This window comes from Pan paniscus, chromosome 10 (genome assembly GCF_029289425.2).
Source record: "Pan paniscus chromosome 10, NHGRI_mPanPan1-v2.0_pri, whole genome shotgun sequence".
Lineage (NCBI taxonomy): Eukaryota > Metazoa > Chordata > Mammalia > Primates > Hominidae > Pan > Pan paniscus.
In genome coordinates this window covers 40,607,089-40,634,480 of record NC_073259.2, presented here as the reverse complement: position 1 = coordinate 40,634,480, position 27,392 = coordinate 40,607,089, and the positions used below count along the sequence as shown (strand labels likewise).

The window sequence follows — 27,392 nt, the reverse complement described above, 5'->3', positions numbered from 1 at the left end:
CCACTGCATTCCAGTCTGGGCAACAGAGTGAGACCCTGTCTCAAAAATAAATAAATAAATAAATAAATAAATAAATAATAAATATAAATAAATAAAGAGAAAACAGGAAAATAATGATAGATTTTGACTAGAAGAGTAGAATTTAAGGAAGACTGGCTTTTCAATAGTATGTATGCAACATGGATTAGAATGAGAGACTAATCAAGGAGGCCAGCTAGGAGACTTTGGAGGAATCCAAGCATAAAGAAGGTGATGGCAGGGAGAATAGGAAGGAATAGAATAGAAAGAATTTGAAGAATAAAACAACTCAAGATTTTGAGAATACTGATATTAATGAATAACAAAGGAGAAGGAGCTGGTTTAGGAGACAAGGAGGTTAAGTTCAGTCATTGACATAAAGACTTGAAAGGCAGCCAAGTAAGTGTTCACATAAGGGGTTGGGATACATATGACACACCAGGTCTTAACTGGAGATGTGAGAATTACCAGCGTAGATATATGATAGCTGAAGTCATGTGCAACAAGATGAGCATTCCAGAACTGAAAGCAAATAGTAATAGGAGAACATGTTTTCTCCTTGAGACCATCCTGGAGCAAGTTCTCTTACCACCCCTGGAGACTTGGTATAGACCCTTCTACCCATTTGGAATAACCTCTCCAACTTTATAACCTTGCCCCAAATTTACCTCTCAGATAAACTTCCTCTGATTAATTCTACTTAATATTAACTCATTTAGTATTCATAGTTTGTAGTATTCACTTACACTTGTCTGCAAATACTACAATTTTTTTATGAATATATGCCCTGAATTAATTATGTCTGACCTATATGTATACCCTATCCACTATTCCCTAAGATCTCCCCCAGGTTTTCCTTTTGTTTTTAGAGACAGGGTCTTGCTTTGTAGTCTAGGCTAGAGTGCAGTAGCACGGTCATAGCACACTATAACCTCAAACTCCTGGGCTCAAGCTATCTTCCCACCTCAGCCTCCCAAGTAGCTAGGACTATAGCCATGCATCATCACATTTAGCTAATTTTTAAACATTTTTTGTAGAGACAAGGTCTCTCTATGCTGCTCAGGCTGGTCTCGAACTCCCAGCCTCAAGCAATCCTCCTGCCTTGGCCTCCCAAAGCATTGGGATTACAGGCATGAGCCACCACACCTGATCTTCCCCCAGGTTTTCTTAGGGATCATTGACGACAATGTTCCCATTTATGTCTTTTTCCTAAGGATTACAAATCTACAAGCTCCTAGCAAATGTGCCTGGTGTATACAGTAGATATGAAATAAATATCTGCTGAATTAATGAGGAATAGGAGGTCTGTAAAGGCAAGTGGTAAGTCCCTTTCATCATGTATGGAAGTATGATGAGGAAGTTCTGTCTCTCCTTCTCCATGTCTATGGTAGCATTTTGGCTAGTAATACTTGAGAAACTGTGTCTTATATGAGTTATTAACTAATGTAATAACCACCAACTAAACACCCTAGGAATTAAATATTGAATTAAGCTTGCTTAGATTGAGGTAAATCAGAACCTCTCATGGATCAAAAGAAAAAGCTCACTTTGGTTTGTATGTCTGCCTAGCTGAAAATGGTACAGCAGAATTGCTGCCTGGTTTGAGAGCAGTTGCTAAGAGGGCTCCCTTGAGAATGGCATATACAAGCAAGACAGTATCTAAAACAACTGCTGAGAGGTTCCAGGTCACCCAAATTGGCTTAGAAAAGTCCCACTGACTAAATGTCTTGTTTGAGCTTTGGAAATGTGCCCTCAATGGTGTCTGGGTTCACAAGGGAAGTTGAATTTATGAACTGACAATCTGCCTGCTGGAGGAAAGCTGACACCCAGTGGAAGAGAAGCAACCAGGCTAGATTGGCTTTTTTTTGCATTCTTTTGTTCACCCCTTTGCTGTGGGTAGGCAAAAATGTCAAAGGCATCTTTTGTCTGTAAATCTTTCAAAGTCTTAATAAATAGAAAGAAAGACGGTAATAGACCGAAAAAAAACTAAGACGAAACCTCAACACACCTACCTTCAAAAACCACAGAACACAACCTTGTTATTAAAAATAGAGTGGAGGGTACAAGAGAAACTTGGGAGCTTTTAGTGTTCCTTTTTCCTGATTAAATGCAGATCACATAAGGGCTCTTAATGGGAGAAAGGGAGTACAGCTCCCAGTACATCTGGTCTCTGGTATTAATCTTAACTGCCTGGTGGTATCAAGGCACGTGGCTTTTGGGGCAGCAAATACCTGCAATGATGACTGAGTCAGTTCGGGCTGGGCCAAATTTCAATGTCATCTCATGCTTGTGTTTATGAACTGCCAGGTGGTCCTCGTTTGTAAATCTCTGAAACGAAACAGAAATGGAGATATGAAAAAACAAAAACAAAAACCCGATTCGGTGCCCTTTTAAAATGTCCTACCAAACATCTTGCAATGAGATTGGTCCCTGGAAAGAAGAACTGGAGAGGGAGAAAAAACTGGAAGAGGAGAAGAGATGGAGAAAAAAGGGTGCTAGAATGCAGGGAGAAGAGGAGATGGGGAAGACCACAACACCAACTGCTCTGTAATATCAGGTCCAAACAACAGAAGTGGACAGATTGTTGGTGAAGTGGGGTCCAAGCAGGAGGCTCCAAATGAAAAAAACATTAAGGCAAACTCGTATTGAACAAGGGGAAGCAATTTTTAATAATAATAATAGAGAAGGGAAGGGCTGGGCACTAGTTGGCCATCACAAAAATAGGAAATTGAGAATGAAGCCCTCCATGGTAGGGCTGAATTGGACTCTTTTATGAGGGCGCTAACAGGGAGATAAATTATGCAGGATTAGGAGAACCATTTAACTTCTTGGCCCCTACAGTGCTGCAGCAGGCGCCTGCATGGCTATTTGGCTCAGAGTTTTAATGAGCCAGGATGGAGCTGTAGAGGACCAAGGCGCAATGGCCAGCAATAATGGCACATACCAGCCCCATCGGCCAAATGCTGTCTCCCCTCATCAGGCAGCCCGCCTGGGCTCCATCAGCCATAAAAAGGCCAGTACAATGCTGATGACTATATAATGGTAGAATAAAAATACCAGGAAAAAATATTTTTTTAGGGGTAGGGAGGAGCCTGTAGGCAGGATGAGGGAAGAGAAAGGGAGATGGTATAGAGATTTTATTTTTTTGGGATTTGGGTGAAAGGACAATGAAGAAAAGTGGGCTAAGTCTATCCAGTTTATGATTAAGTAAAATAGGGTTACTGGACAATAATTTATGCTCCTACCCCTTCTTAAAAGGGGGAGAGTGAAGGGAACAGATGAACAGCAGTAATTCAAAAGAATAATATTCTCAAAAGTCCCTTTGAGGCTCCTGGCCATATTCCTTCATTAAAACATGCCTGCAACACAGTAACAGCCCGGATGCTGCAGTTTTCCACAGCTCCTTCACACTGAGGCTCTGAAACATGGTTCCGTTTGTCTTTTTGCTTCTAAAAATGGTGATTGGTTAGTCGTCTCTTTTTACTTTCTTCATCACGTGTATACTTCTTACCAAATACTATACGTTTAGCCTTCTTTTCCAAAGCTCTTCTTGACTGCAAACAAAATACACGGGAGTTGGCCCCATCCAGCTCCTACCTGTCAGGAAAGCAATACCAAACTGTTTCTACTACTTTATTTTACCTGAATTTACAACTAAAGCCAATTTAAGATCCAAAATCTCAGGCTGGTCGCGATGGCTCATGCCTGTAATTGCAGCACTTTGGGAGGCTGAGGTGGACAGATTGCTTGAGGCCAGGAGTTCAAGACCAGACTGGGTAATCTGGCAAAAACCCATTTCTATACAAAAATGTTTTATTTTTATTTATTTATTTATCTTTGAGACGGAGTCTTGCTCTGTCGCCCAGGCTGGAGTGCAGTGGTGCAATCTCCGCTCACTGCAACCTCTGCTGCCCAGGTTCAAGCAATTCTCCTGTCTCAGCCTCCTGAGTAGCTGGGACTACAGGCGCATGCCACCATGCCCGGCTAATTTTTGTATTTTTAGTAGAGATGGGGTTTCACCATATTGGTCAGGGTGGTCTTGAACTCCTGACCTCAGGTGATCCACTCACCTTGGCTTCCCAAAGTGCTGGTATTACAGGCATGAGCCACCATGCCCAGCAACAGAAAACTTTTAAATTAGCTGGGTGTGGTGATGCTCACCTGTAGTTCCAGCTACTCAGGAGGCTGAGGTGGGGGGAGCCCAGGAGGTTGAGGCTGTAGTGAGCCATGATTACACCACTGTACTCCAGTGAGACCCTTTCTCAAAAAAGGGCCAGGTGCGGTGGCTGATGCCTGTAATCCCAGCACTTTGGGAGGCCTAGGTGGGTGGATCACTTAAGGTAAGGAGTTCGAGGCCAGCATGACCAACATGGCAAAACCCCATCTCTACAAAAAACACAAAAATTAGCTGGGCATGGTGGCGGGTGCTTGTAATCCCACCTACTTGGGAGACTGAGGCACGAGAATTGCTTGAACCCGGGAGGTGGAGTTTGCAGTGAGCCGAGATCCCACCACTAAGCTCCAGCCTGGGTGACAGAGGAAGACCTTGTCTCAAAAAAGGAAAAAAAAAAAAAAAAAAGACAGCCTCAGTGGTTTCTGATTGATCTAGGACAAAAACTGAATAAAATGTGGAAAAATTTAACCAAGAACTTTAGTTTTCTCTATTGTTGGTAAACTCCAGGCACCATCTTTTTCAGTTACAGATGTTTCCGTAAGAAAAAAGTGGCCGGGAGTGGTGGCTCATGCTTGTAATCCCAGCACTGGGAGGCTGAGGCAGGTGGATCACCTGAGGTCAGGAGTTCGAGACCAGACTGGCCAACATGATGAAACCCCATCTCTACTAAAAATACAGAATTAGCCGGGCATGGTGGCACATGCCTATACTCCTAGCTACTCGGGGGGCTGGGGCTGAGGCAGGAGAACCGCTTGAACCAGGGAGACGGAGGTTGCAGTGAGCCGAGATTGCGCCATTGCACTCCAGCCTGGGCAACAACAGTGAAACTCCATCTCAAAAAAAAAAAAAAGAGTGAGGGTTTGGGGGAAGGAGGGAATAGTGTATTAACCAGGGGTATGATATTTGTAGGTTAAACAAGTCACTGTAGAGGGTCTGGGATTGCCAGGTATTTGGTAAGAGGAAATAAGCAGAACCTAGTTTATAAAGAATAAAAGAATATAATTTTTTTTTTTTTGTGAGACGGAGTCTTGCTCTGTTGCCCAGGCTGGAGTGCAGTGGTGCAATGGCACGATCTCAGCTCACTGCAACCTCCATCTCCCGAGTTCAAGTGATTCTCCTGCCCTAGCCTCCCAAGTAGCTGGGATTACAGGCACGCGTCACCACGCCCGGCTAATTTTGTATTTTTGATAGAGAAGGGGTTTCTACATGTTGGTCTGGCTGGTCTCGAACTCCTGACCTCAGGTGATCCGCCTGCCTTGACCTCCCAAAGTGCTAGGATTATAGGTGTGAGCCATCATGCCCCGTCTTTTTTTGTTTTGTTTTGTTTTTGAGACAGAGTTTTGCTCTTGTTGCCCAGGCTGGAGTCCAATGGCGCAATCTTGGCTCACTGCAACCTCCACCTCCCGGGTTCAAGAGATTCTCCTGTCTCAGCCTCCTGCATAGCTGGGATTACAGGTGCCTGCTACCACACTTGGCTAATTTTTGTATTTTTAGTACAGACGGGATTTCACCATGTTGGCCAAGCTGGTCTTGAACTCCCGACCTCAGGTGATCCACCCACCTCGACCTCCCAAAATGCTGGAATTACAGGTGTGAGCCACTGCACCCAGCCAAAAAATATAATTTTAAGGAGATATGACAAGTAGTAGCTTATGCAGGGCTGTAAGTTTTCAAAATGTACTTACGATGTTGGCCGGTGCAGTGGCCCGGCCTTTTTATCATATGTTTTTGAAAACCGTATTATAATATCATTAATTTCTTTTGTAATCCTATGTATTTCATGAATTTAAAAATAATACTCTAGGCCGGGCATGGTGGCGCATACCTGTAACCCTAGCACATTGGGATGCCGAGGCAGGTGGATCGCTTGAGCGCAGGAGTTTGAGACCAGCCAGGGCAACATGGCAAAACCTATTTTTAATACAATTCTTATCTTATATGCCTAGGGGGAGAATAAAAGTTTACTGAAGCTTTCTGTCAAAGTGATCGCCAGGCCAGGTGCAGAATGGCTTGAACCCAGGAGGTGGAGGTTGCAGTGAGCCAAGATCGTGCCATTGCACTCCAATCTGGGCAACAAGAGCAAGACTCCGTCTCAAAAAAACAATGAAAAAAACCAAAGTGATTGCTAATCTGGCTATGTTTTATATAGTCCTTATATTTTCTCTCATTTATTAAGAGTTAACACTTCAGAAATTCTCTAGGATACTCAGTCCCAGTTGTCCTATCCTTGGCCACAGCTGGGGTGAGTGGGCCTAAGCCAGGGGGCTGTGGGTGCTTGGTGCGCCCTCACTCATGGCAAGGGAATGGTGGGATGGACCCCCATAAGAAAAAAAGAAATTCTCTAGATTAGTTATAAACTTCATGCATAGGAAACCATCCCTCTGAAAGCAATTTCTCAATTAAAATAGCTAAAATTATCATAGTATTTTTTTAATAAGATGGGATCTCATTATGTTGCCCAGGCTGTTCTTGAACTCCTGGGCTCAAATGAGTCTCCTGCCTCAGCTTCCTGAGTAGCTGGAACTACAGGTGCACATCATTGTGCCTGGCTAAAAATAGCTAAAGTGTTACTAAGTGATAAAAATCGTGACCTAAGTAAAAATATATTCTATTTAATTAAAATGGGTGAAGGGACTCCCCAAAATATTTCCTTTTTAAATTATTCCCCATTAAAAAATCTAGTTCCCTTATTTGTTTGTTTTCTTGTTTGTTTGAGACAGGGTCTTGCTCTGTTGCCCAGGATGGAGTGCAGTGGCACGATCTTGGCTCATTGCAACCTCTGCCCTCCAGACTTACGCAATCCCCCCCACCCCAGCCTCCCGAGTAGCTGGGACTACAGGCATGCACCACCACGTTCAGGCAATTTTTGTATTTTTTGTAGAGACAGGGTTTCACCATGTTGCCCAGGCTGGTCTTGAACTCCTGAGCCCAAGTGATCTGCCAGCCTTGGCTTTTCAAAGTGTGGAGATTTACAGGTGTGAGCCACCCTGCCCAGCCCCTCATTTGTTAATACCCTTAAAGGATCTTCCTTTGTTCTTTGGCATTACCTATGTCTAAGGTTTTGGCAAATAGCCACTCACTCAGGGAACACACTTGCCCTCACTGTAGGGTAAATATAATAACCATCTCCAAGGCAGCAGGAGGCTTAATACAAAATCAGGACAGTTTCTCTCCTCTCCTTTATGCCAAGACTAATTTGCACCCCCATCTGAAGACTAAGATCATCTAGATCTGCACTATCTGATATGGTAGCGACTAGCCACACATAGCTATTGAGTACTTGCAATGTGGCTAGTCTGAATTGAAATGTACTGAAAATCAAAACACACACTGGATTTCAAAGACTTAGTAAAATATCTTGTTAATAATTTTTATGTTGATTACATGTCAAAATGATACTATTTTGGATATACCAGGTTACATAAAATATATTATTACAATTAGTTCCACTTGTTTACTTTCACTTTTTTATGTAACTACTAGAAAATTAAAACTTACCTATGTGGCTCACGTTTGTGGTTTGCATTGTATTTCTTTTGGACAGCTCTAATCTAGATAATATGCTCCAAGATCCCATGGGAATTTTAATCATGTACCAATCTTAAATCTTCCTCCCTAAATCCATTTTCTTTAAATGCAGTTTAGAGTATGTGGCAGTGGTTCTCAACCAGAGGTAACTCTGTCCCCCATGGGACATTTGACAATGTTTGGAGACATTTTTGTTTGTCACAACTGGGAGGATGCTACTGGCCTCTAGAAGGTAGAGGCCTGAGATGCTGATAAATATTGTATGGTGCACAGGACAGCCTCCCAAAACAAAGAATTGCATAACTCAAAATATCAGTTGTGTTTGTTGAGAAACCCTGATACAGAGTAACAGGGGAAGAGAAAAAGAAATAAGAAAAAAAGCTGCTTTTTAGTTTCCTTTTCCAAACTGCCAACACATGTTTTTAGACCTGAAACTTGGAAGAAAAAAAGCACAGGCAAAAAACTTCCAGCCTCATTTTATAAAATGGCTGATGGACTCCAGATCTGCAAATACTTAGGATAGGAAAATTAGGAAGATGGAGACAGAAGGCACTGTATTTGGGAGAACAGACTGAATGGAATTCTCATGCACTGCCTTGTTAGTAACAAAAAGATAATATAGAAGAAGCTAATCAAAACAATTTTGGCTACTTTTGATTTTTACTCCCTTATGAAGAAAAAAGTAGCAAGAAAGAAGATTCTTTTCATTTAAGAAATACTAAGAAGCATAAAATAGAATGTCAGGACTATGAGGAAGTCAATCTGAAAACTGATACTACCTCCAGAATGGACAGGGAAAGTACATTTCCTATTAACAATTAACTTTCCATGAGACATCTTTGGTAAAAACTCTTTCCATTTCTAGTAAGTTTTACTCTCACCTATCCTTCTGTAATAGGAGAATCTAGAATCTCTCCTCCTCACAAACTTACTAAATGAACAGAGCTAAGTAAAGAGTTAGGTTGGGCTGGGCGCAGTGGCTCACACCTGTAACCCCAACACTCTGGGAGGCCGAGGTTGGAGGATGGCTTGAGCCCGAGAGTTCAAGACCAGCCTGGGCAACATCATAAGACCTTGTCTCTATTTAAAAAAAAAAAAAAAAAGGAATGGCCTGAAGAACACAGATGGTGGAAACTGTAAATAAGGAATAAATCTCAATGAATAAAGTCTTAAGATTTTTTTACTTTTTTCTTTTTCTTTTTTTTAGAGATGGGGGTCCCATTACGTTGCCCAGCTGGTCTCGAACTCGTGGGCTCAAAAGCAGTCCTCCTGCCTCAGCCTTCCAAAGTGCTGGGATTATAGGCATGAGCCACCATGCCTGGCCCTTTAAGACTGAGGTATAAAATACAGAAAATGGGCTGGGTGCAGTGGCTCACATCCTTAATCCCAGCACTTTGGGAGGCAGAGGTGGGCAGATCACTTGAGGTCAGGAGATCGAGACCAGCCTGGCCAACACGGTGAAACCCTGTCTCTACAAGAAATACAAAAATTAGCTGCGTGTGGAGGCGCGTGCCTGTAGTCCCAGCTACTCAGGAGGCTGAGGCATGAGAATCACTTGAACCTGGGAGGCAGAGGTTGCAGTGAGCCAAGATCATGCCACTGCACTCCAGCCTGGGCGACAGAGTGAGACTCCATCTCAAAAAAAAAAAAAAAAAAAAAAAAAGCAAAAATCCTTAGTGTACATCTCAATGAATTTTTAATTTTTAAATTTGCATATACTTGTGTAATCACTACCCAGTTCAAGGCATGAAACATTTCAGACATCACTGAAGCCTCCCATATATTCCTGTTTTCTTAAGCTTTTAAGTGAAATAATTATATAAAACAGTACAGTACCTTGGACACAGCACATATTCAACTAGTTCCCTCCTCTTTACTTTTTTAAAATTTTACTTATTTATTTATTGAGATGGAGTTTCGCTCTTGTTGCCCAGGCTGGAGTGCAATGGTGTGATCTCGGCTCACCGCAACCTCCGCCTCCTGGGTTCAAGTGATTCTTCTGCCTCAGCCTCCCAAGTAGCTGGAATTACAGGCACCTGCCACCACACCTGGCTAATTTTTTGTGTTTTTAGTAGAGACAGGGTTTCACCATGTTGGCCAGGTTGGTCTTGAACTCCTGACCTCATGATCCACCCGCCTTGGCCTCCTAAAGTGCTGGGATTACAGGCATGAGCCACCGCACCCGGCCTCCTCTTTACTTTTTTAAATTTCAAGAGAGACAGGTATTATAGTAAAAAAGTGACATTTTTTTTTTGCAGGATAATTCTAAACAAGTAAATGCCTAGAGATACTGCAGTTCTTTTCCTAACCTCATTTAACCTATTCTCTAGACGTATTTTGAAATAGCAGCACTGAACAGACCCGAAAAGAAGGCTCAGGGCAAATGAGACGTAAGGCCAAACTAAAACTAAATTTTTGGCTTTTGACTCTGAGCCAGGCACAAGCATACGGGGATTAGGAATCTAACAGTTTCAAGCTAACTCCTTGGTAAAGCATTGTGACCAATGAAATTTCTCTGCAATATGCACTCAACTCCTAGCCAGATACATTCCTGAAATGTTGCTTTTGGCCACCACAGCACCCGTTTTCATGAGGATTTGCCTCACATTTAAAAACGCTCTTAATATCCTGACCTATGATGAATTCATGTCCCTTTCCTTGTTTTAGAAGAGTAGACTGGGGTAAGAAGACAACAGAACTCTTTAGTTATTAGGAAATGAGCCCTGAGTGCGTAAACTATCAAGAAATAATACAAGGAACTGAGTTTACATTTGTGATAGTCTGAAAAGTAATTTATGCTGAAACCTAACTACCCCTTTTCTCCAAAGTTTCTGGGTTTGGCAGTACTTCATGGACAGAATAAATTCAGTATCTATACTTGGGCTTGGTTTTTTCTTTTCTTTTCTTTTTTTTTTTTTTACACAGGGTCTCACTCTGTAGCTCAGGCTGGAGTGCAGTGATGTGATCATAGATCACTGTAACCTCAAACTCTTGGACTCAAGCAATCTTCCCACCTCAGCCTACCAAGTAGCTGGGACTACAGGTTCACACCACCATGGGCTATTGTTTTGTTTACTTTAGAGATGGGGTGTTGCTATGTTGCCCAGGCTGACTGCAAACTCTTGGCCTCAAGTGATCATCCCACCTCAGCCTTCCAAAGAGCTGGGTTTATCTGCGCCCATATACTTGGGGGCGTATTTTGATGAAAGGAAATAGTATGAAAAAGTCACAGAAGACAGCACCACTGCACTCCAGCCTGGTCAACAGAGTAAGACTGTCTCTTTAAAAAAAAAAAAAAAAAAAAAAGTCATAGAAAACGAGAAAAACTATGAGGAGTAAGTTCTAGAATACAGTGATGCTGGTGCTGAGCAGGTGAAGGAAGAAATAAGTGATCTTTTTTTTGAACACTATTTAATTAATCACTTCAAGTGATCACATATTCTGAAAGAAGAAACTGGAAGATCTGTAAAAGTCTTGACAAGGCTTCTTGCCCTCACTGCAGTGCTTCTGTTCCCAATGTCAGACATCATTTAAGTTTGGGAAAGCAGGGAAAGGGAGAAGAAGGAAGGGATTAAATACACACATACTTCAAACCAAACATAACTTTCATTTCTACCTTGGTCAATCCTAGGCTCCTGCTCTCTACTTCAAGATGTTTAGCCAATGATGGGAAATAAATAAATAAAAGGAAAAAAAAGATGCTACTGTTTGCTATGTGAGTCACACATCCTGCTTTGAATGTTTCATGGCTCTTAAATGAATCATTTCAAAGTACAGGATTGTTCAACAAATAAAATACAACCACAGCAACAGTAGCTCATATGCTGCATGTGTGAGCGACATAATTTATAGAGGAAAAACAAGAACAGAAAACTTTCCCCCAAAATACTCAAAGATAAAATGTTGTCAGGGGAATGAAGGAGGACAAACTAAACAGAGGAGCGGGGACAACCCACCAAACTGTACCTAAGGTAAATTCATTTGTCTATGGATTGAGGAACTTTCTGTTTTGGGAAGGCTGTTGGAATATCTTAAAGATTCTGGCAGCTTAACAAATAAGTCCACTGTATAAAGAAAAGGAATTTTGAAAGCAGAGATATTATTTGATAGTTGGTCTAGCTGCCATGCTGCTGCTAGAATGTAAGCTCCTCAAGAACAAGGATCTCTCCATTTGCTTGTTCATGGACAAATCCCAAGCACCTAGAACAGTATCTGTACACAGTAGGTGCTTAATATTTGTTGAATAAATGCCAACTAGCACGTCTCACTAAAGTGCTACAAAGCAACCCCAACCTACAAAACTTTTGCCCATGTAGGCCGGGCACGGTGGCTCACGCCTGTAATCCCAGCACTTTGAGAGGCCGAGGCGGGCAGATCACCTGAGGTCAGGAATTCAAGACCAGCCTGGCCAACATGATGAAACCCCGACTCTACTTAAAAAATACAAAAAATTAGCTGGGCGTGGTGGTACACACCTGTAATCCCAGCTACTCGGGAGGCTGAGGCAGGAGAATCACTTGAACCCAGAAGGCCGGTGAGCCGAGATTGTGCCACTGCACTCCAGCCTGGGGGACAAGAGCGAAACTTCATCTCAAAAAAAAAAAAAATTTTTTTTGCCCATGTGTGCAATGGTGGGACAATTTTCATCATCCATATCCAAAAGGAGAGTTGGTATCTATCTTAAACACCAGCTTTTTCCTACGGAACCAGAGGCTGGGCCCAGTCAGGACCAAGAATACCCTAATGCAAGGATGCAAGAAGATCAGAGTAAGAAACAAATAGAATTTCAAAAATTGTAACCACAGGAAAAAGACAAAATGGCAGCAATGGGGATTTAAATCATTAGGAAGGATTTGACTCTTGGGGGTGGGGTGGGTTTGAAATCATTCCCAAAGGAGATTTTAAAGGAATGTAAAATACATTACCTTTCTGTCCTCTTGTCCTTGTTTATGATTTTATTTTCTGCTATTCTTCTACTAACACCTTCTACCCAGGTCAGTCTCTTACTGATCTGCAAAGTCTATTTATTTTCAATTTTGTGCCTCCACACACATTCCCATATTCCTTGACATGTGTTCCTCTCTCCATTGTTTACTGGAATACTACCATTTTTCTAGGCCCAGCTGAAATCCAATAGCTTTTTGAAAGCTTCTCTAATGACTCCAATCTTCAGTGATCTATCTTTCTTGAACTTGTATAGTATTCAAATGGAAATTTATTTATATAATTATACATATAGAATTTTAGTCTATATGGTCTCACAATTTTTATCTTTTTAAAGTAGACTGTATGGGCAGGCGCAGTGGCTCACACCTGTAATCCCAGCACTCTGGGAGGCTGAGGCAGGAGAATTGCTTGACCCCAAGAGTTTGAGACCAGTCTGGGCAACAAGGTGAAACCCCACCTCTACCAAAAAGAAAAAAAAAAAAAATTAGCCAGGTGTGGTGGTGTGTGCCTGTAGTCCCAACTAGGAAGGCTGAGGTGGGAGGATCGCTGGAACTGGAGGCAGAGGTTGCAGTGAGCCAAGATTGCGCCATCGCACTCCAGCCTGGGCAACAGAACAAGGCTGTCTCAAACAAAGTAGACTGTAAACTACTAGAGGGTTAAAAACATGTCTCACACTTATTTTTTATCCTTTTCACCTGCCCCACCTCTGGGCTTGCCCAGTTTGGCACTCAATAAATTATTGCTTCAGTGATTGGGTAAAGTTTTATATAGTGACATAAGAGTAACTGTTGAAAAGCTTTATCACTCTTGGATTCTCAGACCTTAACATGGCACACTTTCAGAAAGATCTGATGGCTTTCCAACTCCATTTGCAAAGTAAATTTCACTGTTCAAATCAGTGAGAATTAGTGTATCCTCTTGCCTACTTTTTTTGATACCAGATTCCCTTTATTACAGAAAGGCACCTAAGACAATTACAGTATGCTAGAGTTATACTGCTGTTGTATGAAAGGACACTGGTGCCATGGTCTTTGTGGGTCAATTCACTTTCTTAGGGTATCTGATTCCAGCACTGAATTTTATTACCAATTAAAATGTCCTGTGAGGCCAGATACAGTGGCTTATGCCTGTAATCCAGCACTTTGGGAGGCTGAGGTGGGCAGATCACTTGAGGCTAGGAGTTTGAGACCAGCCTGGCCAACATGGCAAAACCCTGTCTCTACTAAAAATATAAAAATTAGCTGGACATGGTGGTGCATGCCTGATAATCCCAGTTACTTGGGTGGCTGAGGCACAAGAATCACTTGAACCCAGGAAGTGGAGGGTGCAGTGAGCTGAGATCACACAACTGCATTCCAGCCTGGGTGACAGAGCAAGACTCTGTTTCAAAATGTAAACTAAACTCAACTAAAATATCTTGTGCAAAAAAATGTGAATTTACAAGCCATTCCCTTTTAAGTTCCTTCTTCACTCCCCAAACCACTAGTGGTAATTTTAACCACATCCTTTTGAGCATTTTCTTTTAAGATCTCAATTATTTGAATTTTACAGGCAGAATATGAGCATCTCATAGGTGTCAAACAGTGTCAAGAACTGGATTCCTCCTTTAAAAAATCGTACACTCCAGTATCTGACAAAAGGAAAAGTATGTTACAATTAAATCAACAAGCTAGTTAGAGGGGAACAGAAAAAGAATTTTAAACCCATAGTCAACACTGAGTTGTTGGGTCTTCATCGTTATGATCTGGGTTTAATAGCAATGCATTATTATCCTACATCAAACTTGTCCAACCTTTGGCCTGCAGACCACATGCAGCCCGGAATGGCTTTCAACATGGCCCAACATAAATTCGTAAGCTTTCTTAAAACATTATCAGATTTTTTGGCGATTTTTTTTTTTTGTTTAGTTCATCAGCTATTGTTAGCGTTAGTATATTTTTATGTGTGGCCCAAGACAATTCTTCTTCCAATGTGGCCCAGGGAAGCCAAAAGATTGTACACCTCTGTTTTACATTATACAGACCAATGGTATAACTATTTCTCTAAGTACCTAAGTTTTAAGCCCTCAGCCATACTGCAATACTTGCTTCTATTTTGGTTCCTTGTTCCTTCCTCCTGACAAATGTGAAAATTTATGAGCCCCATGGGTCACGTCTTCTGCCAAGTAAGTTGCAGGTGCCCAATAAATCACAGCAAAAAGGAAACTGAGCTCCAAAGGTCATTTAGGCCAACTCCATCAGGGATTGGGCAATGTAGGAAAGAGGGTGGTAAATATAATTTCTTACCAGTTTGGGTTAAAAAAGATTAGTTTTTTTTTTTTTCAAATGTTATTTATTATTTGATGGGATTGAGAAATACAACCTCATCATAGGTATAGATATACTTAGCCAAAGTCCTGGTCATCTCAGTTTCTGCTATGTGATTCCTAAACACCATAGTCAAGCAGAAAGTATAATTCTTTGCTCTTTCTTCTCTCACACTCTCTTTTTTTGGGGGGGGGCAGGGGGCAGAGTCTTACTTCATCACCCAGACTGGAGTATAGTGGCATGATCTTGGCTAACTGCAACCTCTGCCTCCCAGGTTCAAGTGATTCTCGTACTTCAGCCTCCTGAGTAGCTGGGATTACAGGTGTGTGCTACCACACCCGGATAATTTTTATAGTTTTAGTAGAGATGGGGTTTCACCATATTGGCCAGGCTGGTCTCGAACTCCTAAACCTCAAGTGATCCACCTGCCTCAGCTTCCCAAAGTGCTGTGATTACAGGTGTGAGCCCCTGTGCCTGGCCCCCTTCTCTTTTTTATTGTACTCTCTTATGACTTTTTTCAATAAGGCTATTGTATCAGCCTGTTCTCTCGCTGCTAATAACGACATACCCAAGACTGGGTAATTTATAAAGGAAAGAGGTTTAATGGACTCACAGTTCCACATGGCTGGGGAGGTCTCACAATCATGGCGGGAGGCAAAGGAGAAGCAGAGTCACATCTTACATGGCAGTAGGCAAGAAGAGCATGTGCAGGGGAACTCCCCTTTATAAAACCATCAGATCTAGTGAGATTTATTCACTATCAACGAGAGCAGCCTGGGAAAAACCTGCCCCTCATGATTCAATTACTTCCCATTAGGTCCCTCCCACAATACATGGGGATTATTACAATTCAAGGTGAGATTTAGGAGAGGATACAGCCAAAGTATATCAGCTATAAACTATAAACTATCAGTCCTGAGAAGACTGTTGTCAATTAATGCCTTGTATAACTGGATTGCTCAGGAGAAGGGAGAGTAAGGCAGTGAAAGGGAAGGGGCAATAGGTTTGAGGAAGACATTATTGGTTTCTTAACCCAACCCCCATTTTTCAACCATTTTCTCTTGCTTGCCTCACTATAAAGGCTGAAAAGCAAGATATTCCTTTTTCCTATGCAGCTGGTATTAAACCTGTCACACAGTTCAGGCCAATAAGACAATGAAATTCACCGTGGTGGGGGTGGAGGATGGCACTTCTGATGTAAGGCTTTTGTCTCCTTATAAAAGGGAAAGCCAGAACAAGAGAGTTCCTGATGCTACCTGCCCCTTATTTCTTTCCCATCCTCTGATAGTGAGGCGACAGGAATGAGGATTAAAAGGTAAAAGCTAAAAATGGTACAGCAGAGAGAAAGAACCTAGGTCCTTGATAAACTTGCTTAGCTGCTGAAACAGTCCTAATTCTGGACACCTTGTGTTATAAATGTTGACACAGTTTTTTTTTGTCTTTGTTTTTGCTTTGTTTTGAGATGCAGTCTTGCTCTCTTGCCCAGGCTGGAGTGCAATGGCATGATCTTGGCTCACTGCAACCTCTGCCGGGGGTTCAAGCAATTCTCCTGCCTCAGCCTCCTGAGTAGCTGGGATTACAGACACACGCCACCATGCCCAGCTAATTTTTGTATTTTTAGTACAGATGGGGTTTCACCGTCTTGGTCAGGCTAGTCTCGAACTCCTGACCTTGTGATCCGCCCGCCTCTGCCTCCCTAAGTGCTGGGATTACAGGCGTGAGCCATTGCGCCCAGCCTGTGTTCACATAGTTTTAAGCTACTGTTAGGTATTTGCATCTGAAACCATTCCTAACCAATATACGATTTTCAATATGTATAGATTCTACTTCATTTTCTATCTAAGGAACTTAGAAATGGAATATACAAGAAATTATTTTATTCTACATCTTCATGAATATTTATCAGTTGTATCCTAATGCTGAATTCTGTTTTCTTTTTCACATAATATACCAAATAAATTCCATCTCATCATCACCTATTGCCTCAAGCTTCCTTAGAAACAATGGCTATACACTGGGCTTTTGGGAAGAACAAGATGGTAAGAGAGTGGCACCTTACAATGCTGCTTTGGAAACTGGGGCAGTTAAAGATCACTCTTCACTAAAGAATGGAGTTTTAGACTGGAGCAGCATGTTTTCTTATTTCTCGCTGCCCCTCTTCCTCAATACCCAGTGTTTGGCTTTTTATCAAACTCCAGGGCAATCTTGGGAACTACGCTTAAGAATTAACAAGGATAGATCCATTATCTTTCCTTAGATGGCAGCTACTTACTTGGATGGGTTAAATGCTCAACAAACTTTAAAGGACCAGTGCCTAGGAGGCAGAGAAATCCCAGCAGCAATTCAGCCAGGCCTGGTCCTGTGTCAGTTACATGGCTAATTGCTTTCTCCACAGCTCTTGCCTAATGGTAGACCTTTTAGTATTCTCCTATCCAGATGTAGCCACTTAGCTGGGGTACCATTAAAGTCCCCAAAGGGATAACTGTAGTTCTTAACAAAGCAAGAAAAGGTTATTTTTAAATCAAAATAATTATCACACAGCCCTGTTAAGTTCTTGTTGACATTATACATTTCTATTTTTCAATCTCATCTCTCTCCCCAAATTCTTATTAGGATGTTATGAGGTACAAAATCCTTGAAAAACGTATCAAATACTTTTATCTTCTAATTTGCTACACATTAAGTGTTACAATTTCTGGATCTCACAAATGGGTGGGAAGGACAAAGTTACAGAGTGAAAACTATGAACCTACTACGTTGTGGTTTGGCTTGAGCTGCTGAAAATTTCACTGTGGAAAAACTATACTGTAAACACTTCCTGATAATACAGGAGTTTTAAAATTTTGAATGCTTACAATGCATTCAGAGTAGAGCACATACAAGTCAGTACTGAGACCACAATAATAAAAACCCTGCCCTGATCTTTAAGGCCTTATGCAGTTTAGTACTGTAACAGTCAAGCCAAAAGAAAATATATAACTGGAAGGTGAGGAGGGGGAGAGAACCAATGAGCGTGCTCACATGCACTCGTCTCTAAAACCGTCTCTAAACTTGGTTCAAGTTTACAAGGAGATTACGCACACACACACTCTCTCTCTCTTTCTCTCTCTCTCCTTCCCTCACTTTAAAATAATACCAAAATACAGTATTAAGCTTTTGTTTTAAACAAGCTATCAAAGCTTACGGGCCCAGGGACTCGGAAACCACAGAAGAGGTTGCAGCCTGGTAAAGAAATAGGCAACGATAAAGGCTCAAATAGTTTGGCAGGTCTTCTATATAAACCATAAACTGGTCAAGTGCTCTAATTCTGCCCTGCTATCTTAATTTAATGCAGCAAAAAATTCTTACCATAATTTGTTGACATATTCATCTGATTATCTTTGTGTCTAACCAGGAAAGCTCTGATAAGCTATCTTTATTTTTACAAAGTCAGGCAAATGGAAAACTTCAATTTTGGATGTTTACTTTCTAACCATAAGTGATATTTTTTAGAATGCTGGCCACAGACTAGAGGTCTACACTCAAAGAAGGCAGGCAGGCAGGTAGGGGAAAAGAATGAAATTGCAGCTAAGCACTGTGGCTCATGCTGGTAATCCCAGCTACTTGGGAGGCTGAGGCAGGAGGATCACCTGAGGAATTTGAGACAAGCCTGGGCAATATATATTGAAATCCTGTCTCTTAAAAAATTTAAAGAGTAGCCAGGCATGGTGGCACATGCCTGTAGTCCCAGCTACTTGGGAGGCTGAGAAAGAGAGAGAGAGAAAGGAGGTTCCCTTGAGCCCAGGTGTTTGAAGCTGCAGTAAGCTATGATTGTGCCACTGCACTCCGGCCTGGGCGACAGAGCAGGGCTCCATGTCTCTTAAAAAAAATAAAAAATAAAAAAGGAATCTACACTGCCTATCAGTAACACTTATCCACATAATTCTAGACAGTCATAGTGATCCAACACAGAAGAACAGCAGCAGCTGGGGAAATTGTCTTGTTCCTGTCTCATCTCCTGCTGCTCTCCATCACAGTACTAAACTACTTGCATTTTTTCTAAACACATCATGCTGTTTCATTCTCTTGCATCTGCTATTCTCTTATATGTGGAATGTTCTTCTCTACTTTCTCTGGGAAACTTCTATTTACCTTTCAAAACCTGTTAAAGCATCATTTCCTCCAGGAAGCCTTCTCTGATGTTTACCAGAATTCTCAGTACTTGCAAATATTTACATTATTATATTTATCATATTAGAATGTAATTACATTTTCATGTGTCTGACTCCCCTATAAGGCAGTGAATACTTTCATGTCTTATACATCTCTCTGTCACTAGTACCTAGCATGGTGTTTGGCACATTGTAGATGTTCAAATTTTTTTTAAATTTTTTTTTTGAGATGGAGTCTCGCTCTGTCGCCCAGGCTGGAGTGCAGTGGTGCGATCTCAGCTTACTGCAACCTACCTCCGCCTCCCTCGTTCAAAGGATTCTCCTGCCTCAGCCTCCTCAGTAGCTAGGACCACAAGCGTGTGCCACCATGCCCGGCTAACTTTTGTATTTTTGGTAGAGACGGGGTTTCACCATATTGGCCAGGCTGGTCTGGAACTCCTGACCTTGTGATCTGCCTGCCTTGGCCTCCCAAAGTGCAGGGATTACAGGTGTGAGCCACCGCGCCTGGCCATTCAAATATTTTTTATTGAGCTGAACCCACAGAGGCTTATGAGGGTCTGACTGAATTGAGAAAATTATTCATGGACTGATTTCTGGAAACCTGACCTCAGGCTTCCTCAAGGTTAGAGATACCAGGCAGATACATAAAGAATAAAATCAAATGCCTTGATTTTATTTTTACAAGGGATTTGTGTGCACTAAGTCTCTCACCAGAGACATTTGGGAAAACCCATGTTCAATTTTTGATTGCGGTCTAAAATGATAACAAATTGTTCCAATTATATAGAACCTGCCACTCCATTATATCATAATGTAGACAAACCAGGAAGTGCTAATGGGATCCTATTAACCTTCGTATCACATTACAACAGCCTAGGGGAAGAGAGGAGAGAAAGGAAAATACAAAGGCCATTAAAAATACTGATGGGTGTCAGGCAGGGGCTAAGAGGTTGGAACTTCCAGTCCTCACCTCTAGGTAACAACTCACTACAGTATAGCAAATGCAGATTTCAACCATAGTATAGTAGGCCGGTAATGCCTCCAGTATAGACCTGTCCTGCCAAAATACAACATACCAGGTGGCTTAAACAGAACTTTATTATCTCTCAGTTCTGGAGGCCAGAGGTGTTACCAGGGTTGGTTTCTTCTGAAGGATGTCAGCAAGAATGTGTTTCATGTCTCTCCTAGCTTCTGGCTTGCTGGCAGTCTTTGGCATTCCTTGACTTGTGGCAGCATAAATCCAACCTTCACATAGTGTTCTCCCGTGTGCGTGTGTGTGTGTGTGTGTATGTCCAATTTCCTCTTTTTATAGGACACCAGTCATATTGGAGTAGGGGCCCACCTTACTTCAGTATGACCTCATATTAACTAATGCCATCTGCAATGACCCTGTTTCCAAATAAGGTCACATTTTAAGGTACCTGGGGTTAAGACTTCACCATAAAAATTCAATTCAATCCGTAACAGCTCACAAAGATATATCAATGTTCTAATTCTTAGAAGCTGTGAATGTTACCTTATATGGTGATTAAATTAAGGGCTTTGAGATGAGGGGATTATCCAGATGGGCCCTCAATGCTATCACAAGTGTCCTTATAAGACAGCAGCAAAGGGAGATTAGATACACACAGAGAGGAGAGGGCAATGTGAAGAAAGACATAGAGATTGAAGTGATGTAACCACAAGCCAAGAAATGCCGGCAGCAACTAGAAGCTGGAAGAGGCAAGGAAAGGATTCTCCTGGAGAGCCTTCTCAGGAGGATACAGTCCTCTTTAATATCTTGGTGGGCTTTTGGTCTCCCAAACTGTGAGATAATAAATTTCTTTTCTTTCAAGCCACCTAGTTTGTGGTAATTTGTTATAACGCCTACAGGAAACTAATATACATATTATCTTTTCATAATTTAAACATAATTATCTCCATTCTAAGAGCAGCAGAGGAGCAGGCAGATAACAGACAATAGGTGACAAACTCCAAGCAATTATACCCATAACCACAAACCACTGTAACCAGCATTTTTTTAAAAGGGAAAGCCAGGCACAGTGGTGTGCTCCTGTAGTCCCAGCTACTCAGAAGACTGAGAAGGGAGGATCATTTGAGCCCACAAGTTTGAGTCCAGCCTGGGCAACACAGTGAGACTCCATCTCTTTTAAAAAAAAAAAAAAAAAAAAGGGAGCAGGGAGACAAATCCGCACTGAAATATCACCACCACAACAAAAGAAACTACAGAGTACATCACACTAGATAAGGGTGAATACTATTACATGGCTCTCTAATTTCTATTATATAAAAAATGTGTTTTGGTTGGGCACGGTGGCTCACGCCTGTAATCCCAGCACTTTGGGAGGCTGAGGCAGCCAGATCACCTGAAGTCAGGAGTTAAAAACCAGCCTGGCCAACATGGCGAAACCCGGTCTCTACTAAACATACAAAAATTAGCTGGGTGTGGTGGCGCACACCTGTAATCACAGACACTCGGCAGGCCGAGGCAGGAGAATCGCTTGAACCTGAGAGACGGAGGTTGCAGTGAGCCGAGACAGTGCCACTGTACTCCAGCCTGGGATACAGAGCCAGACTCCATCTCAAAGAAAAAAAAAAGAAAAAGTGTTTTAAGTTGCAATGTAAAATGTATTTCTTACTCTGATTCATAAACCAAAAGGACTGAGACTTCTGGTTTTTGGCTTGGCATATAAAGAGCTTAGAATAACAGTTGTCACTCTATCCTAACAACAAATAAAAAGCTGAACTGAAAAATCTTAACAACTCTTCACAGATCTATCAGAGAAGTGAGTTCACAGGGCAAACTGCTGTTCCCCAAATTGGCAGATATAGAGAATCACAACCTAAAGGAGCAGAAACCCATGAGCTGAAACCTGCATGACAATCAAGTGCCAGGGGAGGAAAACCTGAACTATAATTGATGAAGCTAGAGGCTAAGTGTGGACAAGTCTGAGAGTTAAAAATGCCAGGGAGACCCAGTCACAGAGGAGCCCCCACACCGTTGTGAGTTTTACCTCCAGGTTCTCCCAGCTCTACTAGGTTCTTACGGTGAATATCAGGGGAAATTTCTTGTGCTTTTGGCGGGGGGAAAGGGAAAAGTACAGTAGCCTCCCCTTACCTGTGGTTTCACTTTCCATGGTTTCAGTTACCCATAGTCAACTGCAGTTCAAAAATAGATGAGTACTGGTCGAGTAAGGTGGCTCACACCTATAATTCCAGCATTTTGGGAGGCTGAGGTGGGAGGACCACTTGAGCCCAGGAGTTCGAGACTAGCCTGGGTGATAGAGTGAGACCCTGCCTCTATTTAATTTTTTTTTTTTTTTTTTTTTTGAGAGAGAATCTCACTCTGTCACCCAGGCTGGAGTGCAGTGGCACAATCTCAGCTCACTGCAACCTCCGCCTCCTGGGTTCAAGCAATTCTTGTGCCTCAGCCTCCTGAGTAGCTGGGATTAAAGGTGTGCACCACCACACCCAGCTAATTTTGTGTTTTTAGTAGAGACGGGGTTTCACCATGTTGGCCAGGCTGGTCTCGAACTCTTGGCCTCAAGTGATCCGCCCGCCTCGGCCTCCCAAAGTGTTGAGATTACGGGCGTGAGTCACTGTACCCGGCCAAAAAAAAAAAAAAAAAAGATGAGTACAGTACAATAAGATATTTTGAGAGAGAGAACACATTTATATAACTTTTATTACAGTATATTTTTATAACTATTCTATTTTATTATTAGTTGTTAATCTCTTACTGTGCTGAATTTATAAATTAAACTTTTTCATAGGTATGTACATATAGGGAAACATAGTATAGTCATCCCTCCATATCCATGGGGGACTGGTTTCAAGACCCATGAGGATACCAAAATCCACAGATACTCAAGTCCCTGATATAAAATGGTGTAGTATTTGCATATAAAATGTGCATATCCTCCTATATACTTTAAATCATCTCTAGATTATTATAATACCTAATACAATGCCTACATATCACTTCATTCGTGTGGATTCAATGTAGTGCTTGGCAGGCAGCAAATTTAACTTTTGCCTTTTTGAATTCTGCGGAATTTTTTTTTCTGAGTATTTTTTACCTATGATTGTTTTAATCCATGGATGAGAAACCCATGGATACAGAGGGCCGACTGTATATAGGGTTTGGTACTATCTGGTTTCATGCCTCCACTGGGAATCTTGGAATGTATCCTTGTGAATAAGGGGGGACTACTGGAACCATTTTGAAATACCCCAGAGCATTCTGTTCTTCTTTACAAGGCCTGCCCTCAGAAGAAAATACTTTACCAGAGCCTAACCTGCTGCGGTTTTATCATAGACTAACTAACCTGGGAGAAGGGTAATACCCAATTCTACCCCCGTCTAGCCATCCTGTCCCATCCAAGTGGGGAAAAGAAAACAAAACTGAGAAGCACTGGTGAAGTTTATAGTCCAGGGCATAGGCTCACTAAAATATTGAGACCTAATCATACGACAGTAGAACACTTCCAGTTCCCCTCCCTGTCATACCTCATCACAACTTTACTAAGGACGTATTTACCAATTCCTTTTACCCAGTATATCATGTCCACCTTTCAACAGAAAATTGTAAGTCACATTAAAAGGCAAAAATACACTCTGAAGAAACTGAATAAGCACCAGAACCAGTGAGATATGACAGAACTGTCAGAATTAACAGTCCAGGAATTCCAAAACACTATGATTAACACAACAACATGTAAGAACAGATGGATAATATAAGAAGAGAGATGAAAATTCTAAGAAAGAATAAAAAAGAGAAACTTTTAGGCTCCTGAACACATGGAGGTGCAGGAGTGTGACAGGCCCAGGAAGGGCATGGAAGCATTGCACCCCTTCCCACCAATGCATCTCCTTATCTGGTTTTCATCCGTATCCTTCATAATATCCTTTATAATAAACTGGTAAACATCAGCTTTCCACAGGCTTTCTTTCTCCATGGCGAGCAGGACAATGTCCTAGGACCCCAGAGAGCCAGGAGAGAGCAAGATCAAAGCCAGAAATCCAACTCTGTCCCTACTGCCCACTGGTCTTTTCCAGTCAACACTTCCTCAGCAAATACATGCCACATAGCCGTGCTGCTCAGAGGTCTCCCGGCTTATATGCAGAAAAGGCCCTGTGGCCCAGGATCACAGTAGCAACAATATTCTCATCAAAGCAGCCAGAGTGATACAGCAGAAGGTCAAGAGACAGAAAAAAGCACTAAATCCTGGTTTATAAGAGACAGGCAGACTTCAACGGTTGTCTCCTAAGACAATAAGTAAGCTCAAGGGGAAGCTTATAACCAGTAAGCTTCAGAGTGGTGAAAAAAGAGCCTAGCCAGGCCCAAATGGGAAATCCTAAAGAAATAGACATATATTAAAAGAAATAGTAAATTCAAGATGGGGAGCATTCAAGTGTGCAGAGGGTGAGCAAGACTTTAGTCAGAAAATAAAGTTACTCTTTCTTGCCATTGAGCTTAAGCCAAAAAAAAAAAAATTAAAGAAAAGAAAGCTACTTGGCTGGGCGTGGTGGCTCATGCCTGTAATCCCAGCACTTTGGGAGGCCGAGGTGGGTGGATAACCTGAGGTCAGGAGTTCAACACCAGCCTGGCCAACATGGTGAAACCCCGTCTCTACTAAAAATACAAAAACTAGGCTGGCTGTGGTGGCTCATGCCTGTAATCCCAGCACTTTGGGAGGCCGAGGCAGGCGGATCACCTGAGGTTGAGAGTTCGAGACCAGCCTGACCAACATGGAGAAACCCTGTCTCTACTAAAAATACAAAATTAGTAGGGTGTGGTGGTGCATGCCTGTAATCCCAGCTGCTGGGGAGGCTGAGGCAGGAGAATCGCTTGAACCCAGGAGGCGGAGGCTGCGGTGAGCCGAGATTGCGCCATTGCACTCCAGCCTGGGCAACAAGAGCAAAACTCTGTCTTAAAAAAAAAAAAAAAAATTAGCCGGTTTGGTGGTGCACGCCTGTAATCCCAGCTACTCAGGAGGCCAAGGCAGAAGAATCACTTGAACCTGTGAGGTGGAGGTTGCAGTGAGCCAAGATGGCACCACTGCACTCCAGCCTGGGCAACAGCGAGATGCAGTCTCCAAAAAAAAAAAAAAAAAAAAAAAATATCTACTCATACACAAAAAAGCACACTCCAAACATTAGTTTTTCATATGCAGGGAGTGATGAGTCAGCATTACTCTTGCACCAGAATATACATGCAGGAGGGAAGTCCTATGTGTGCAATAAGTGAGGGCGGGGCTTCAGAAATAAGTCACACTTCACATACCAGAGGACACACTCAGGGAAGAAGGCTTTCTTGTGAAAGGAGTGTGGGTAAGACTTCTTATAGAAGGCAATTCTCACTGCATATCAGAAAACCCACTCAGGGAAGAAGTCTTTTGTATGCAAGGAGTGTAGGTAAGACTTTACCCAAAAGTCAACTGTGCATGAGAGAACACACTTGGCAGAGAAGCCTTATAGATGCCAGGAGTTGTGGACAAAGGATTAGGTATAAAGCATCCTACGATAAACACTGGAAGGCACACTCAGGGGAGAAGGCTTCGTTGTGCAGGGAGTATGGGCAAGACTTCAGCTTGAAGACATCTCTTACCAGACACCAGAGGACACACCCAGGGAAGTAACTCTGCTTCTTTAAAAAGCTGTAGCCAAGACTGTGCAACTTGTTTATGGATATATCACGAAGGCAGAAGGGATCCAGAGGGCTAAAAAACCTGAACTTGGCCCAAGTTATTCCCAGAGATTCTGAGAAAAGAGGTCAAGATTTGGGAAACAAAGATACCAGGTAAGGGGAGGGGATTACCTGGACTCTTGGGGAAATGTGGTCTCTTTCCTGCTGAGCTGATGTTCCCAGTGTTGTATTTGTGCCATGCCATACTTCTCAAGGACTGTTCTTAGCCAGTGACTGTGGGCCTGGCACTGAGAGCCTCACCAACCTCCTTAGACGGCACAGCAGTCTAGGACCCCTCCACCAAACCTTCCCTCCCTCTGTTCTTCCCTCTGGCAGCTCTCCCAACCTTCCTTAGTGCTATGGTTTGAACAATGTTGTCCCTTGCAAAATTCATGTTGAAACCTAATCACCAATGTAACATTATTAAGAGAATGTTTAGGATGTGGTTAAGTCATGAGGATGGAGCCTTCATGAATGGCATTAGGTACCCTTATAAAAGGATGTGGCAAAAGATTTGGCATCACTTTACCCTGTCCTCCAACTGCCATGTGAGGACACAGAGCTCCTCTCCTCTGGAGGATGCTATGTCAAGATACCATGTTGGAAGCAGAGAGCAGCCCTTGTGAGATAACCAAATCTGCTGGCACCTTGATCTTGAACTTCCTAGCTTCCACAACTGTGAGAAAATAAATTTCTGTTCTTTATAAAATAAACAAACAAACAAACAAACAAACAAGAAACGCTACAGATAAAAAACACTGTAACAGAAATGAAGAATCCCGACCAGGCACGGTGGCTCATGACTGTAACCCCGGCATTTTGGGAGGCTGAGGTGGGTGAATCACTTGAGGTCAGGAGTTAAAGACCAGCCTGGCCAACATGGTGAAACCCCCGTGTCTACTAAAAATACAAAAGTTAGTCGGGCATGGTTGCGCAAGCCTGTAGTCCCAACTACTCGGGAGGCTGAGGCATGAGAATTGCTTAAACCCAGGAGGTGGAGGTTGCAGGGACCTGAGATCGTGCCACTGCAATCCAGCCTGGGTGACCAAGAGAGAATCTGTCTCAAAAAACAAAAAAGAAATGAAGAATGCCTATGATGGGCTCAATAGTAGACTGGACATAGCTGAGCAAAGAATCTTTGAACTTGAGCTGGGCATGGTTGCATGTGTCTGTAGTTCCGGCTACTTGGGAGGCTGAAATTGGAGGATGACTTGAGCCCACGAGTTTGAGACCAGCCTAGGCAACATAGTGACATAGTAAGACCCTGTCTCTAAAAACAAAGAATCTCTGAACTTGAGGATATGACAATAGAAACTTCCAAAACTGGAAAGCTAAGAAAAGAAGAACTAAAAAAAAAATAACAACAACAAAATATCCAAGAACTGTGGGACAAATACAAAAGGTATAATATGTGCATAATAGGAGAAAGAAAGAAACACACACGGCCGGGCGCGGTGGCTCATTCCTGTAATCCCAGCACTTTGGGAGGCCGAGGCGGGCGGATCACGAGGTCAGGAGATCGAGACCATCTTGGCTAACATGGTGAAACCCCGTCTCTACTAAAAATACAAAAAATTAGC

At 42.3% G+C, this 27,392-nt stretch overlaps 1 protein-coding gene across 13 annotated transcripts in view; it reads right to left on the bottom strand.

The window, feature by feature from the left end:
• The window catches only part of LOC100981854 (cyclic AMP-dependent transcription factor ATF-7), a 117,468-nt gene that overhangs the window by 42,273 nt on the left and 47,803 nt on the right, over positions 1–27,392 (bottom strand). For 8 of the 13 annotated variants that reach the window (XR_008620407.2, XM_063593477.1, XM_003831007.5 and 5 more), the window contains one exon: positions 2,250–2,346. The exons of 4 other annotated variants lie outside the window; for them this stretch is intronic. Coding sequence is in view for 8 of the 9 variants with exons in the window: in XM_063593477.1 (XP_063449547.1) it covers positions 2,250–2,346 (97 nt within the window). In the remaining variant the exon portion in view is untranslated. Of the gene's footprint in view, positions 1–2,249; positions 2,347–3,529; positions 3,616–27,392 lie in introns of all 13 variants that reach the window. One more of the 13 variants, XM_063593476.1, reaches the window with a different exon arrangement.